This window comes from Adiantum capillus-veneris, chromosome 6 (assembly GCF_014529385.1).
Source record: "Adiantum capillus-veneris isolate H3 chromosome 6, ASM1452938v2, whole genome shotgun sequence".
Lineage (NCBI taxonomy): Eukaryota > Viridiplantae > Streptophyta > Polypodiopsida > Polypodiales > Pteridaceae > Adiantum > Adiantum capillus-veneris.
The window spans coordinates 67,214,313-67,230,820 of NC_140936.1; the positions used below are offsets into that span (position 1 = coordinate 67,214,313).

Consider the following 16,508-nt stretch of genomic DNA (forward strand, 5'->3'; position numbering starts at 1 on the left):
TCTCTCTCTCTCTCTCTCTCTCTCTCTCATTGGTCGAGGGACGAGCTGGCTCAGGGCGAGAGTGAGCAGGCTCTTGGCGAGGATCGCGGGTGACGGCGAGCTGACTGAGGCGAGGGCGAGCAGTCACGTTGCCAACCTGCTGGACGAGGGACGAGGGGGCGAGCTCTCTCTCTGTTGGAGGAGGGTCCGCTGAACCTGATCAAGGACGAGCTGCTAGGCTTGGGCAAGCTGCTAGGCTTGGGCAAGCTGCTGGTCCTCTGTCAAGAGGGCGGGATGAGACCAGCCTGCCAGGTCTAGGGGCGAGTAGTCAACCAGGACGAGGGCGAGTACTTGGTGACTAGGGCGAGGCCAACCAGGGCGAAGGCGAGACCTCCGCTGATGGACCAACCAGTCGAGGATGGTGATGCAAGTGGCTTCACCACCCCACAAAAAATGAAAGCGACTTTCAAGCGGAGGAACAGAGATAGTATACTCTCGTCGAGCTCACTGCGAGCAGGGAAAACCGTCAGAGTCCAAGATGATTTAATGATGGAAAGGGTTCAAGTGATGATTAAATCTGAGCTCAGCTTTATGAGAGATGACATCAGGAAAGAGATGTACGCAAACGCAGATAGTTATAAGAATTCTATGTATGCAGATATGAGGAAAGAATTAGATAAAGCGATGCTTGGTAGGCATGATGAGATGTATTTATCTGTGAAAGGGGAGATGCAGGCTCTAATGCGTGCAGAAGTGAATGTAATGGAATGTATTATGCAGAAAAAGTTGGATGAGGCAATTACAAGCTTTGAATCTTGGAAAACCAATATGGAAAAATGCATGAAGGAAAAAGATGCAGTGATTGCAGAGCTTAAAGGGGAACTTGCAGCTTGCAAAATTATGCCCAAAACGGAAGGGGGAAATCAGCCCTCGATGTTAAAGGAGCTCGAAGATATTAAGGAGCAGGTGAAAACTCTGCGCGAAGGAGAAGAACAAAACTCGAAAGAGGCTTCCTCATGGGCGGAGCGCCTTGTTAAAACACAGGAGAAAGTTGATGAAGCAGAAAAATGGATCGAAGGTGCAAAGAAAGGGAAGGCCCGGATGCCAGAAGCCGCACAAACTTCTACCATCATCAATATGACCATTGAGGAGGAACAGAAGAGGAGGACTAGAGCCCTCCATGTGCGTATTACTGGTATCAAAGACACAGAAAATGTAGAAGACGAAGTGAAGAAACTCTTGCAGCGCATGGGCATCCCGGAACCTATGCACACAGGTGCTTGGAGAGTAGGAAAGAAGGGAGTGGATGAGAAGGGAAGCGTCAAAGAGAAAGCACTTATTTTGCGTTTCCCGAGTTTGGAAACAAGAAAGGAATTCCTGAAGAAGAGACCAGCACTTAAGAAAACTGGAATATTTATGGGGGATGACCTTACTTTAGCACAAATAGCACATATGCAAGAGTTGATGCCAGAGATCAAGGCAGCAAGGGAGAAGGGAAAAATTGCCTTTTACAGAGGAGGGAAAGTAGTGGTTTTGGAAAAACGCACAACATGACGGTGCGAGACATATGGGACCACACTCCGGATGGCGGCATGGAATTGTAATGGATCATATAGGCTGGATGTGGGTGCCTTTGAAGATAGCTTCAGAGATAGAGTCATTGTCTTTTACTCGGAGACACATCAAAAATATGGACAGTTGATGCCAAGTGTGACTGGCTATTTATGGGAGACAGCTTGTCGGCCAGACGCTAGATCCCAGCATGGAAGTCGAGGTTCAGGAGGGGTAGCAGTCTTATTCAAGGAAGAGTTGCAGCCGCTATTACAGATTGTCCGGAGAGATGACCAGGCGAGATACATGTGGGTGAGACTGAGAGCTGAGACAGGCAGATTCTTATACATTGCTATATGTTACTTTCCCCCTAGCACATCAGTCTATACCTCACCTAGAGGGCAATCCCCTTTCTCTATACTTGATGATGACATATGGGAGTTCTCTAGAGATGGAGATATCATTCTCTTGGGAGACTTTAATTCCAGGACGGCCAACTCCCAAACGGTATTTTATGATACCTCGGAGGAGATGCTTAGAGAGATGGATATATCGGAGATGGGACTTGACAGACACTCACAGGATAAAGAGCACACAGAGTATGGGAGATATCTCATGGAGATGACAACTACGCACGGTCTGGCCATACTTAATGGTCTAGAGATTTTTCCTTCGTCTAGGGGATTCACATGCTTTCCACACAGACATGGGGCCAGTACAGTGGACTATGTCATGACTTCACCGAGCTTCATCTCTCATATTCAAGATCTCAGTGTGGGCCCTAGGCCTGTTGGAGTAGCAGTGGACCATGCTCTCCTGACTTTTTCAGTCCCTTTCCGGTATAGTGTCTCTCAAACACCACGGAGGATTGCACACACACGGTATACTTTTACACCAGAGACGGATTCAGTTTATGTGGAAGAGATTTACAGACGGATGGGGGCAGCCGAGCCTGTATATACAGTGGAGGAGATCACCACTTTATTGACGGAGATCTTGCATGGGGCAGCAGCAGAGGCATACCCACACACTCAACCAGATCAGAGAAGACGTTCTGGGAACATGCCTCAGAATAGTTGTTATGATGAGGAGTGCAGAGAGATGAGAGTTCAGATTCAGAGCGAGCTTATACTTGGAGTCATTACATATAGACGGTCTCGGATTGCCCTTCGGCGTTTAGTGCGACGGAAGAAGCGGGCCTTTTTAGCCCAGATGGAACGTGATTTGTATCAGCTCTTTTTGAGCCGAGATTCAGGTGAGGCCTGGCATCTCTTCCATGAGCACTCACCTCCTCCGGTGATTACCTCTCCCGAGATTTGGGGTCAATATGCAGCATCATTATATACAGTACCTGGGCAATCACCATTAACAGACCCTCTAGAGCCATGTCCAGCCACTAGTACCTTCTTTACCACTGAGATGGTGAAGAACGCCATTGACACGATGAGGACTAGGAGAGCATATGATCATGATGGTTTGGTGGCAGAGCACTTGATACATGGTAGAGATATACTCTCAGAGGTTCTTGCGCGGTTGTTTAACCGTGTCATGTGTGAGAGACTACCCGAGTCCTGGAGATTATCTACTATTGTACCTCTTTTCAAGGCAGGGGACCCCACGGTACCAGGGAACTACCGTACTATTATGATAGGGCACACATTGGCACGGCTGTATGCATCCATTCTTGAACAGCAATTGAGTAAATGGGCAGAAAATGAGGGCATACGAGCAGCAGGGCAGGCTGGATTCAGGAGGGGTTTCTCCACTTTGGACCATATTCTTACACTCAGAGCCATTATTAAGGAGGGTCGGGCACATGGGAGACGGATGTATTGTTGCTTTGTGGACTTCCGCAAGGCATTTGACAGAGTGCCGAGGGCCTGATTGATGCACAGGCTACTGAAGTTGGGAGTACCCACAGAGATCATATGGGGGATCATGGCTTTATATGGCTCAATGACTGGCCAGGTACGCACTCTTGAGGGGATTTCTGACATTGTTCATTCCACTATTGGAGTGAAACAGGGGTGTCCTTTGTCCCCTACACTTTTTGGTATGTATGTAGATGAGGTCTCTGACTACATTGACAGAGAGGGTGACAGAGGCGCTCTGCTGGCAGGGACATGGATCCCTTTATTATTATATGCTGATGATATTGTGTTAATGTCAGAGTCGCCAGAGGGCATGCAAAGACATTTGGATGCATTGCACAACTTTGCAGAGGATAGTAAACTGTCTGTGAACCTTGGTAAAACCAAGGTTATGGTGTTTAACACCACACCACAGTGGGTCAAGAGATCGGCACCTACACTCGTATATGACCAGGACACTGTGGAGTACACAGATGAATATACATATCTGGGGGTGGTATTCACTTGATACTTTGGTTGCTTCAGCTATGCTTTATGGGGTCCAAGTTTGGGGACCATCTGTGAATCATGACATTTGGAGGAACATGGAGAGACCCTTGGTATTTATGATATCCCGGATGATTAGAGCCAAGGCCTCTGTACCACATGCGATTATTCGAGCGGAGGTAGCCGCCCCTCCTATAGAGATTGAGGCTCTTACCAGATCAGTGTCCTTTATGCGCAGTCTATGGGATACACATAGAGGTAGATATACTAGACTGGCTCGAGTCCTCTAGACAGTTAGCGATGCAGGGAGATGCATCATGTTGGTATGCACAGATGACCTCATGGTTTCAGAGGCATGGTCTCAGCATGGATAGATTGCCTCCCTTTCAATATTCCCTGGATGCACCCTCCCTGCCAGTCACACGGACGGAGATCACTAGACTCATTCGTCAAGATCTTATACAGTTGGACACCAGGAGGACATGGGTAGAGCCGATACAGGAGTTGGGCACGAAGATGGCTTTCTACAAAGAGCACCTTCTCCAACTTTCAGGGGATGGGTTTGTGACTCGTACGAACTACATGGACACTCATTTATCTCATGGTCTGCGATGTGCTATTGGTCAGATTCGCACATCCTCACACCAGCTGGAGATTGAGACGGGTAGATTCAGAGGGATACCACCATAGTCTAGGATATGTCAACTATGTGGCAGAGAGCCAGAGACAGAGCTACACTACATATGCCACTGCACTGTGTATTATGAGATACGAGGGCGCTTCCATTGCTTATTCAGGGAGGGTTTTGGACCCCTAGATAGAGTCATGAGGTATCAGGACCAGAGATGCCTTGGCTTATATCTACTTGAGCTACACCGACATAGAGACAGTCTGTTGGGGAGACATGGAGTACGACAGTCGTAGAGACAGATCACAGATTTCTTTGGATCGAGGGAGCCAAGAGACCAACCACCAGCACAGGGTTGTACCCGCATTCATACCAGAGGCACCCTCATTGACAGGGCGATTGAGCTCGGGAGATCGAGACGACCACGACCGAGACACAGGAGCACACTACATCGACGGAGACTCCAGCAGAGGATCAGAGGCATTCTAGCACGACACCCAGATTGTCATTGAGGGCCTATTCTACATTTTCACATTTCACATTTCACACTTCATTTCAGTTTTCATTTTTACTTTCAGTACTTTTTGTACTTGTACTTCAGACATTGTATTAGATTCACCACTTTGTATCTGATGGTCTCATAGGTCATTTTGGCCTTTTGAAGACGTTAATATATCATTTCATTTCATTTCATTTCTCTCTCTCTCTCTCTCTCTCTCTCTCTCTCTCTCTCTCTCTCTCTCTCTCTCTCTCTCTCTCTCACACACACACACACAAACACACAAACACGCGTGCACACCACACACGCACACACACACCCCACAAGCCCGCATCAACACTGAATTCATGACTCTGATGAAGCAGGGCAGCCACAATAAAGCCTGGCAGTAAACAGAAGCCCTAACTGTTGGATGTTTATAAATGCTTCTCCTAAAAAAATTGAGAGCCAATATGTATGGTCTTCTTGCAATTGAGGGCCACAACTTGCCGCCATTTCAACAATTAACACCGTGATCAAGGAAATGTGATAACTCTCTGCGCTAATAGGCTTGACAGCCAAGCAACTTTTATCTATTGAACTTGATTAGCAAAGTAGCTTGCCATTTGCATACCTTTACATCTGGACTTCCCAATTCTGGGCCAATAAGCTTGACAGCCAAGCAACTTTTATCTATTGAACTTGATTAACAAAGTAGCTTGCCATTTGCATACCTTTACATCTGGACTTGCCAATTCTACATTGTCGATGGCATTTCCACAAAAACAGTATTAGTAAAGCCAAAGTGATCACGGCTGCAGCTGCAGCAATTACTACAATAAGCCATAGGGTTGGTTTGTGTTCTGCTTTTTCACCAGTAGTTGCATTTAAGGAACTCAACGGTAATGGAGGTAATCCAGCAATTGACACCTGGATAGCTGACAGGAGTCACAAACGGCTTCATTATGATACTTTACTTTTCAGCTGAGCATGCAAAATAGATAAGGAGGATAAACAGATTTGTTTACATATGACTTACGAGACGGAGCAGGGGGTTCATAAAACTGAAACTGGATAAGGGTGTAATTTCCAAACAAGGAGCTGTTGAAATGGACTTCGTTCTGATCCAGCCTGTCTCTAAAGCTAATTGCCTCTTGAACTGAGAAACTAACACTGGTTAAGGGACCAATAATAATTGCTAGTGAGAGGTTTGAGCTATTAAACTGGAAAGAGGTAATCTCAATCTGAATACTGTCCACACCAAGCTCTGAAGCCAAATCTTGCTGAAACACACCACTCCAATTTGTAAAGCTTGTCGATACATCCTCAACAAGTAATTGCACTCTTATCGGATATACACATACACAACTAGAAGACGGCAACCCAGGCCTTGGCACCATCTTTGTGGAGCAACAGCCTGCAACAACACCCTGAAAGATTATACTAATGACTGACTCACTCTCTCACTCTCTCTCTCTCTCTCTCTCTCTCTCTCTCTCAGCCCCTCACCCCACCCCTCATCCCACCCTCGCCCCCCCCCCCCCCCCCCCCCCCCCCCCCCCCCCCCCCCCCCAAACACACAACCACTCCTCGTGCTACTCCCTCCCCGGGCCGAAAGTGCAGGAGGTCCTTTCCGGCAAAAATTCCAGATTTCAGCAGTGCAGAAACTCAGAATTCAGACTTCAGAAACTTAGAGACCCTTCAGATTTTCAGCAATTTCAGAATTTTCAGAATTGCAGAGAATGAAGATGGGTGTGGCATAAGCATGTATGCATGATGTGGGAATACCTATTGGTTTAGAATGACAAATGTGCAATACACATGTATACATAATGTGGAAATACGTATCTACATAGTGTGGTCTTCTCTACTCTCTCTCTCCTTAGTGTTTTAGTGTTAGTTCTTTGTAACTTTGTAATTTCCGTACTCAGACATGGTATCAAATTCACCAATTGTAACTTTTGGTCTCATAGGTCATTTTGACCTTTTGAAGACGTTAATATAACATTTCATTTCATCTCTCTCTCTCTCTCTCTCTCTCTCTCTCTCTCTCTCTCTCTCTCTCTCTCTCTCTCTCTCTCTCTCTTTTTTTGGAAAAGCATCTTTATATTACATTTTGTATACAATCACAGATTATGCATGATCCTGACATAAGCAGGGTCTCTCTCTCTCTCTCTCTCTCTCTCTCTCTCTCTCTCTCTCTCTCTCTCTCTCTCTCTCTCTCTGTTGTGATTCGCGAACATGAAGAAGCAAGTTGACAAGGACGACCCTTAGGAGCAGGCCATCTAAAAATGCAAACAAGATTGTGTGAGACCATCAACAAGATTATCACAACCTGCTAGGCACAATAAAGACGCTTGAAGAACGCGTGCCGGCTCAGGAAAGTAAGATAAACATACTTGAAGGTCGTGTGATTGCCGAAGATGAGGAGATTGCATCACTCAAGAAGGAGCTTGCAGAGGTGCGATCATGAAACACAGTTGAAGAGGGAGAGCTTCCACCCTCAGTAATTGAAGAACTCAACATGATTAAAGAACAAGTGCGGACCATCAAAGAGGGGGAGGAACAACACAAAGAAATGACGACTTCTTGGATGGATGTTATTACAAAAACTCAACAGAAAGCGATCAAAGTTGCCAAGAAAGAAAAAGGTAAAGAAACAACATCCACACCCACCATTACTAACTTGACACTAGAAGAGGAGCAAAGGAGACGTGTGCGTGCCTTACATGTGAGAATTTGTGGCCTTAAAGACAAAGATAATGTGGACGAAGAGGTAAAAGAACTCGTGATACGATGGGGGTTAATGAGCCAACGCATACAAGATCTTGGAGGGTGGGCAATAAGAAAAATGGAAGCAACGGGAAAACCTCGAAAAAAAGGGCACTTATCCTTTGTTTCCCCTCCATGGAAGCGAAGGATTTTTTGAAGAAGAGACCAACTCTTAAGAAGACGGGCATCTTTTTCGGACATGACCTCACCCTCTCGCAGATTGCTCATATGCAAGAGGTAATGCCGGATATTAAAGCAGCAAGGAAAAAAGGTAATATTGCTTTTTACTAAGATGGAAGAGTGGTGATATTGGATCGATGCTCCGCATGACAGTGTGAGACCTATGGGACCACACTCAAAGTTGCTGCTTGGAATTGTAATGGATCTCTATGCCTTGATGTGGGTGTTTTTGAGGATAGTTTCACTAGAAGGAACATCATCTTCTACTCTGAGACACATCAGGCCCTTGGGCAATCTATGCCACATGTCAGCGGGTACACATGGGAGATCGCTTGCAGACAGGAGACTAGAGTCAGAGCACAAAGGACGGGGCTCAAGGGGACTGGCAGTTTTATTCAGGGGGGAGTTGCAGCCCTCAATACATATAGCTCGCAGGGATGAGCAGGCTATGTACATGTGGGTCACATTGAGGGTAGAGACGGGCAGATCTTTGCTACTGTCCTCTGAGTATGTCAGAATATGCACCACCTAGAGGACAGTCCCCGTTTTCTATTTTAGATGATGACATATGGGAGTTCTCTAGGGATGGTGACATTATCATCCTGGGGGACTTCAATGCTAGGACTACCCATCACCACAGAGGAGATTCTGAGGGAGCGGGATGTTGCAGAGATGGGCCTATCTAGATTATCACAGGAGCATAGAACCCTCAGAATGGTAAGAATGGTAAGAACGGTAACTCTTCTACTTGATAGACATGGGGACTGCACATGGATTGGTCATTTTGAATGACCTGCAGATACTTCCCGCTACGTGAGGTTTTACATGCTTTCCACACAGACATGGAGCCAGCACAATGGATTATGTCATGGCACATCCGAGCTTTATCTCTAGTATACAGGACCTCACACTTGAACCCAGACGTATTGGTGTGACAGTAGATCATGCCCTTGTGTCGATGACCATCTCTTTCCAGTTTAGTGTAGCACACTGCCACAGGTAGCAGCCCCTACTCGCTACATCTTCACACGGGAGACGAACTCTATCTAAATAGACGGGATCTACAGACACCTGTGCACTGATGAGCAAGGGCGACCTTTGGAGGAGCTTACTACTATACTGACACAGATATTGCCTGGTTCATGGCACAGTTCAATAATTTCCATTTTTGTGTATAGTAGAAAGGTGTGTTCTATCATCGAGCATGTTGTTTTCTTATAAACTAGCAAGTTATCTGGATTTTGGTGCTGGTAAGTTGAAGCTATTCATGCCTAGCTTGCTATTAGATGTGTTGTTGCAGGACACAATGTGAATGTGGATTTGTGGCACACGTGGCTTTAAGTGAGAAAAATGTTGCACCATGGATTTTTGCCCATTTCTTTTGGTGAACCATGTGCATGCTTCAGAGCTTGAATTGCAACGTAGAATAGGGGGTGTAGTAGGCTTTTTCAAGATGCATTTCTACAAGGCCTCACCCACTCTTTATGACTGGCTTGTTATCTGATGTGTTGTTGGACACAATGTAAAGCTGGATTTTGTGGCACATGTGGCTTTTAGGTGAGAAATATGTTGCCTTTTAAAGGTATTTTCTACTGCTACTCCGTAATAGAAAGTGATAATGTCACCATCATTTATCGTTGTTTTCTTATGGTGAACCAGTGCAAGCTTTAGAGCTTGAAATGCAATAGAGAATGTGGGGTGTAGATGCTTATGTCAAGATGCGTTTCTTCTTTTACAGCTTCTTCCTTCTATTTTGTCTATGTAATTTTGCAAGTATATTTGATCATGATTCCACGTTGCTACAAAAAAGTCGTTTGGATAAGGCCATACGAGTATGTTTGACCATGATTTGATGTTGTTGCAAACAAGTCTATAGGATGAGGCCGTTAATCTCCAGTGCGTGAGGGATGTGAAAGTATCCACGTTCGACTTAATAATTAGAGAGAACAAAATCGATTTACTTGAGTATGGGAATATAGTTATCAAGCATCATGTAAAATGAACCAAAAATGAATAATTTGGCTGAGTTTATAACCAATTTATGGGAGTGTATTGATTATGTCCTGTGTTCTTCATGTCTTCACTAATAGAAGATAATGATCAAAGGGTGTCAGGTGCAGCGGAAGTGTAGGATTTAGCTCGGATCTAGTACTCCGCACAAACACAAGGGTTATTTTACTTCACTTGAAAGAGAAACTGAAACTGAAGACAATGAAGCGGACAGACACAAAAGGGAGAGAAAAGAGAGACGACGCGGTATGTCGGGTCCCAACCACCCTCAAGGGCCCCCTTGCTTTGTTCCCAGAGCAAGTACTTGCTTTATTACTTACACAAAAATGTTGATACAATGATGCTAAATACAAAGATGGTAATGAGTACTTGACGAGGATGCTTGATACTGCTGAGATACTAAAGGGTACTGCGGGTACTTGGTGCTTGGTACTGCGAGCTCTTGGTACTTGGTATTGCAGGTACTTGGGTGCTAAGGACACGGAGGACCTGATGATCCCTACGCTAAGCTAGGCAGGAGCCAAGCCAAAACGCAAGGGGTGCTAGATGCTGCGGTCTTGCGTCAACGACAACGACGACACGAGGGATGCTTGTACTGCGGTGCTGCGGAGGTGCTTGGTACTGGCAACGACGATGAGATTGTGGGCTGATCTGCTATCGCCGGGGATGGGGATGGCGATGGCCTGAAACTGAAAACGCTGAAGATGAAGATGGCTGAAATCTAAAAACGCTGGTGGTAATGCGGCAAGGACTGCAGCCGCCACGAGGCTATGCTGAAAAAGCTGAGGGCTGAAATCTGATGGCGATCATAGGGCTGAAAACGCTGATGGCTGCTGGAGAAAACGTTGGTTGATGGCTGCCCAAGCGTTGGTACTGCTGAGAGGCTCTTCTACTGCTCCTCTGCCTGACTCTGGTGCACAAAGGCCTGCATTTAAACTTCTTTAAGCCATTTGCCCTACCTACTTTTAATAAATGTCATGTCAAAGTCACTTAATAATAAATGACTTAAGTGATTGTTCATATGCCTATATGCTGAAGTGACTTAATTGTGCAAGTGAGGGTATGCAACTATGACCGGCCTAGACATGCACGTCCTGCTAAAGGCTCACAAAGGTGCCAGGCTAGGTCCTAAGCTAAGACCGACGCTAGACTGTAGCAGAAGCTCATCCACGTGGCGCAAGTGCAGTGCACACAATGACAAAGGGAGGGAGTTCAGATTTGCTCAAATGCAAGGTTCGTTGATGGAGAGCTTACTCCAGATGCATGTATAATAGAACACCAGCTACAGAAATACACTCATAAGGACATCCTAGGGATTGAATTTGTAGCCAGATTCATTAGGGATTCGGCATTCATAAGCATAGCAATGGTGCAGTAAGTGGAAATTGGTCAACTGGAAAGCCCCAACTGGCGTAGATACTGAAAGAACCAAGGATTACGATAATGGTTTGTTGCATGATAGGATCACATAGTACAAGACTCTGACTTTTGGGCTCTTTGGGCTCAAAAATGATACATGGTGCTTTGATTAGGACAAGGATCCTACAAGATGTGTGATCAGATCCCATTGTGTTGTACAAGTCATCTTCTTTGAGAGTGTTTTGAATGCTGGGCATTGTATACGTTGAATTTAGGATAAAGGGTTTTATATATCATGGAGAAAATTGCCAGTTGAATGAAATACTTCAAAATTGATAACTTTTTTGAGGTTTTGTATGATGTACTAGTGCAAAATCTTAAAGACCCGCTTTCTTTGATGGATTTTGAAGGTGTTTGTATGCATTTGATGTTTGAATGGCATAATAGAGAAACAGAGGCAAATTAGAGTACCGTTAAGATGGTGAAGAAGGCCATTGATAGGATGAGGACTAGGAGAGCATATGATCAGCATTTTATACATGCCAAGGATCTGCTCGCACAGCTTCTAGCAGTGATGTTCAACCGTGCCATGTGTGAGGGCCTGCCTGATACTTGGAGTTTATCTACTATTGTACCTATCTTCAAGTCAGGGGACGGTATGGAGCTTGGGAATTATCGCACTATCATGATTGCACACACATTGGCACAATTGTGCGCATCCATTCTTGAGCAGCAGCTGAGTAGATAGGCAGAGAGGGAGGGTATACGCGAAGCCAGGCAGGTAAGGTTCACGAGAGGTTTTTCTACTCTTAACCACATTCTGACACTCAGAGCCATTATTGAGGAGGGCAGATCACATGGGAGACAGATCTATTGTAGCTTTGTGGACTTCCGCAAAGCATTTGACACAATGCCCAGAGCTAGATAGATGCGCAAACTATAGGAGATGGGAGATGGGAGACAGGAGTCTGGAGTACCCACAAAGCAGATTTGGGGGATCTTGGCATTATACAAGTCACTAGTGGGGCATGTACGCACTCCAGAGGGGCTATCTACACTAGTTAACTTCACTATCGGAGTGAAGCAAGGCTACCCACTCTCTCCTACTCTATTTGGTATGTATGTGGATGAGGTTTATGACTATATTGAGAGAGATGGTGATAGAGGTGCACAGCTGGCAAGGACATGGATTCCACTATTGTTATATGCTAGTGATATTGTGTTGATCTCCGACTCTCCGGAGGGGATGCAGTGTCGCTTTGATACTTTGCATAGGTTTGCCCACGACAATGGTTTGTCTGTCAACCTTGGTAAAACCAAGGTTATGGTGTTTAACACCACCCCACTGTAACAAACTTGGACACCCCAAGTCAAGATTCTATCGCGACACAGCAAAGATTCACTTCAAACTTATTCACAATTCACAATAAAGTCGACACGGCACAGCGTAGTTCTGTGCCAAGAGGTATTGGCCCCAAAGACTAGCGCCCCTTTCGGAATTTATTTTTATGTTAATCTTTGAGCAAAGTACAATGAGCCCGCAGGTGCTCACTCTCAGACTCTGCATCCAAATGCCCTAAGAAGTAAGGCCCTTGGGCGTATTTATTCTTACAAGGGATGCCCAAAAGCAGAGCCCCAAAAGCTTTCAAACTCAAAAGCAATTGATCTCCAAACGCTTAAACTTAAAAGCAAAAGTTCCAAAAGCAACTAGTTCCCAAAATCTACCAAAAGCAGTCAGCACAAATTAAGGAAATTCCGTAAAGCTGCCACATCAGCATGTCAGCACGAATAGCGGGCGTCCATACAACTGCCACGTCATCAACCAGCCACGTCAACCTGTCGGCACCTTTTCCCAGGCATCTGCCATGTCAACAATTGTGAGTGTTTGTCTGGGCCTGCCACATCACCAGTTTGTGACATACCCCCGAATTGCAATCACCCTCGATGACGCCTACAAAACAGACAGAGGCCATAAACTATCTTAGGAGACACTGACTGTTAGTATCGACCACTAGACACAACACATCTAGCACTTATACAAATCGACAGTCACATCACCGGACATCACACGACATCACCGGACATCACACGACATCACTTGACATCACATGACAAATCATAGACAAATTCATTCCAAATCTCAGACCATGATTAATCGGCAACGTATTTAGTAATCGCATCTAGATCCATTCCGGACCTCACGGATGCCCAATTAACTAATCCTTATTGCAATCATGTCTATAGAGATTTATGAGACTGAAATGCTACAGTCATTTCGTCTTTCAATTCCTGCACTCAAACAAGTCAAGTACAAATTAATCAGTTTCATTTTCAGGAATTCCTGTCGAAAAGTCGTTCAGCAAAATACTCGTCAGTCCATTAGTATCCCTGAAACCCAAAGGGGACATCAGTGACTTTATTGCAAATCGAGATAATCCGTTGACAAAGCAGCGGAGTAACTCCCCTCTTGTGCAAACCCGATGCACTAGATTCACCCTTGCTAAAATCAGGGTTCTATTGGAGTAGACTATGCTAAACCAAATGCTTCAAGGTAAAGTTCCAAAATCTAAGGAGTATCTGCTAGGTCCTCCTCCTCCATCCACTTCGCATCCAATGCACGATGGTTCTTGAACTTAACCAAGAACCGCCTAATCACTTCGGGTTGCTCATCTGGCTCCCCATCATCGGGCACATCGCCTTTAAAAGGCTTCAATAGATTCACATGAAAAGCATTGTGAATCTTCCAAGTATCGGGCAGCTCCAGATTAAAAGAGACATCATTTATCTTTTCTTTTATCTGGAAAGGGCCATAGTACCTCATGTTAAGCTTTGGAAAAAGCCGCTTCTTTCCCTTTTTCTTTCTTAGGCGTGCCTTCTCAAAACGTAAAGAGCACCCAATCGTCTTCCTTTAATTTCAAATCGCGACGGTGTCGATCTTCTGCCTTCTTGTGTCGTTCTTGAGATTTCGCTAAAGCCTCTTGGACCTTGGCAAATGCAATGTCCAAGTCCCTCGTATACTGGTCAGCTTCAAAAATCTTATCTTTCGTCCTAAGGGTGGAACCTTCGGAGCACCCTCAATGATCTCAAATGGCGCCTTCTTCATCGAAGAGTGGATCGTGTTGTTGTAGGCAAATTCCACCAAGCAAAAAAAATTCCCATTGACTCTTCTGATCAGAAATGTAAGACTTCAATAAATCCAATACAACTGAATTTGCAATCTCAGATTGCCCATCTGTCTACAGGTGGAAAGATGATAAGAACTGCAACCATGTGCCAATGTTCTCCCAAATAGCCCTCCAAAACAAACTCGTCAATCGGGGATCTCTGTTGGAGACTATTGTCTCAAGCATGCCATGTAGTCTCAAAATCAGTGCAATGAACAGTCTCGCTAAATGATCCGGCTTGACTGTTTTCTTCACTGGAATGAAGTGAGCTTGCTTGCTAAATCTGTCGATGACAATCTAAATGCTATCATGCCCACTCTATGTCTTCGGGAGATCAAAAATAAAATCCATAGCAATACTTTCCCAGTGGCGGGTGAGAATGGGTAAAGGCTGTAACAATCCCTATGCTTTATGCCTGTCAAACTTGACCATTTGGCATACCAAGCAACTACATACAAAGGCATCCACATCTTTCTTGAGTCTCGGCCAAAAGAAGTAACACTCCACACCTTTCAAGGTGGTGTCGATGTAGTGGTGACCCGTAAAAGGTGGACAATGGCACTCAATCAAAACCTTTTCCCTCAACGGCTGTGTAACGCACAACATCGTTTTCTTTATCAAGTAGCCATCTCGTATGGAATATCCCACTACTACCTCCCCATTCTATATTCGAGTGAATAGATCGGGAAAAATCTGGATCTGTGGCGTATTGATCAACCATGACCTCGAAGCTTCTATAATGAATCGCGGAAATAGCCAGAATGAGCGGCTTTCGAGACAAAGCATCTGCCACCAAGTTCTTATGTCCTTGAACATGGACAATCTAAAAGTGAAACTGTGACAAGATGTTAGCCCACCGCATCTGCTTTTCCGAAAGCTGCTTCTGTGACAAGAAGTAGCGTAAACTTTGATGATCGGTGAAGACCATGAAATCGGCTCCAAGTAGGTAATGTTGCCACTGAGTAAGAGCATGGATCACTGCCAAAAGCTCTTTCTCATAAATCTATGTTGTCAATTATGGCCTTGAAAATGATCGGCTTTCATAGGCAATCACATGGCCTTCTTGCGTTAAGACCGTTCCCAGACTACAACCACAAGCATCACAATATACTTCGAATGTCTTTTGCAAGTCCAGCAAAGCCAACACTCGTCCAGTAGTCAATTTCTCTTTCAGTGTCTGAAAGGCAGTCACCTCTGTGGGTCCCCACAAGAAAGGGACTCCTTTCTAAGTCGGAATGTACAAAGGGGAATCCACCTCTGCAAACTTTCCAATGAACCGCCAGTAGTAAGAACACAAGCCGAAGAAGCTTCCAGCTCCATGAACATTCTTCAAATCTGGCCTATCAAAAATAGTCTCAATCTTATCCTATGTCTGGGGAATGCTATGATCTACCATCTCATTCCCTTTATCCTTTCTTTCCTTGTGCCCTGGGACCTACGGGTAGCGTTTCGCTTCCCCAGTCCATTGGCACGTCAGAGTCAATCATCAGAACCCTAAGACGCACTATCATCTGATTCCACTTTTTCTCTAGAATCCTTTGATGAACTTGCATCTGGTTCCCTTAGTTCGTCGGAACCCTCTGATTCTCCAGAATCCTATGATGAGCTATCATCTGGTTCCCTTGATTCATTCTCTTCACTGGTAGACTCTTGCCTTTCTGTGGTGGATACTATCTTGCCCTTCGCATAAGTCAATGAGCCGGCATGCATTCCAAATCGTTGCTCAGTCATGTCACATACGTCTCTGAACGGAGTCAGATTTCTGGTTTAAAGCATAGTCTTGAATCGCTTTAGCAAACCACAGCAAAACCACTCAATCTGATCTTTCAAAGTAATCTTCCGAAACGAAGACGCTGGCAAACAAGTATCCCAAAATCTTTGGCAATAGTCATCCAATGTATCTTTCTCAGTCATTTTCAATTGATGCAAAGTCGTGATGACATTCATCCACACAGTTCCTTTGAAGTAATATGCCGCCTGTCGCTCCCTGAAATGTTCTGAGAGCCACTCTCCAAAGAAGGCAACGTCAA

General features: G+C 45.1%; 1 protein-coding gene across 3 annotated transcripts in view; it reads right to left on the reverse strand.

Annotated features, from left to right (window-relative positions):
* Positions 1 to 16,508, reverse strand: part of LOC147455642 (receptor-like serine/threonine-protein kinase ALE2) — a 67,821-nt gene that overhangs the window by 27,037 nt on the left and 24,276 nt on the right. For 2 of the 3 annotated variants that reach the window (XM_086514375.1, XM_086514374.1), the window contains 2 exons: positions 6,033 to 6,410; positions 5,728 to 5,931 (listed from right to left, as the gene is read on the reverse strand). In XM_086514375.1, the coding sequence (XP_086370501.1) occupies positions 5,728 to 5,931; positions 6,033 to 6,410 (582 nt within the window). The remainder of the gene's footprint in view (positions 1 to 5,727; positions 5,932 to 6,032; positions 6,411 to 16,508) is intronic. The other variant, XM_086514376.1, reaches the window with a different exon arrangement.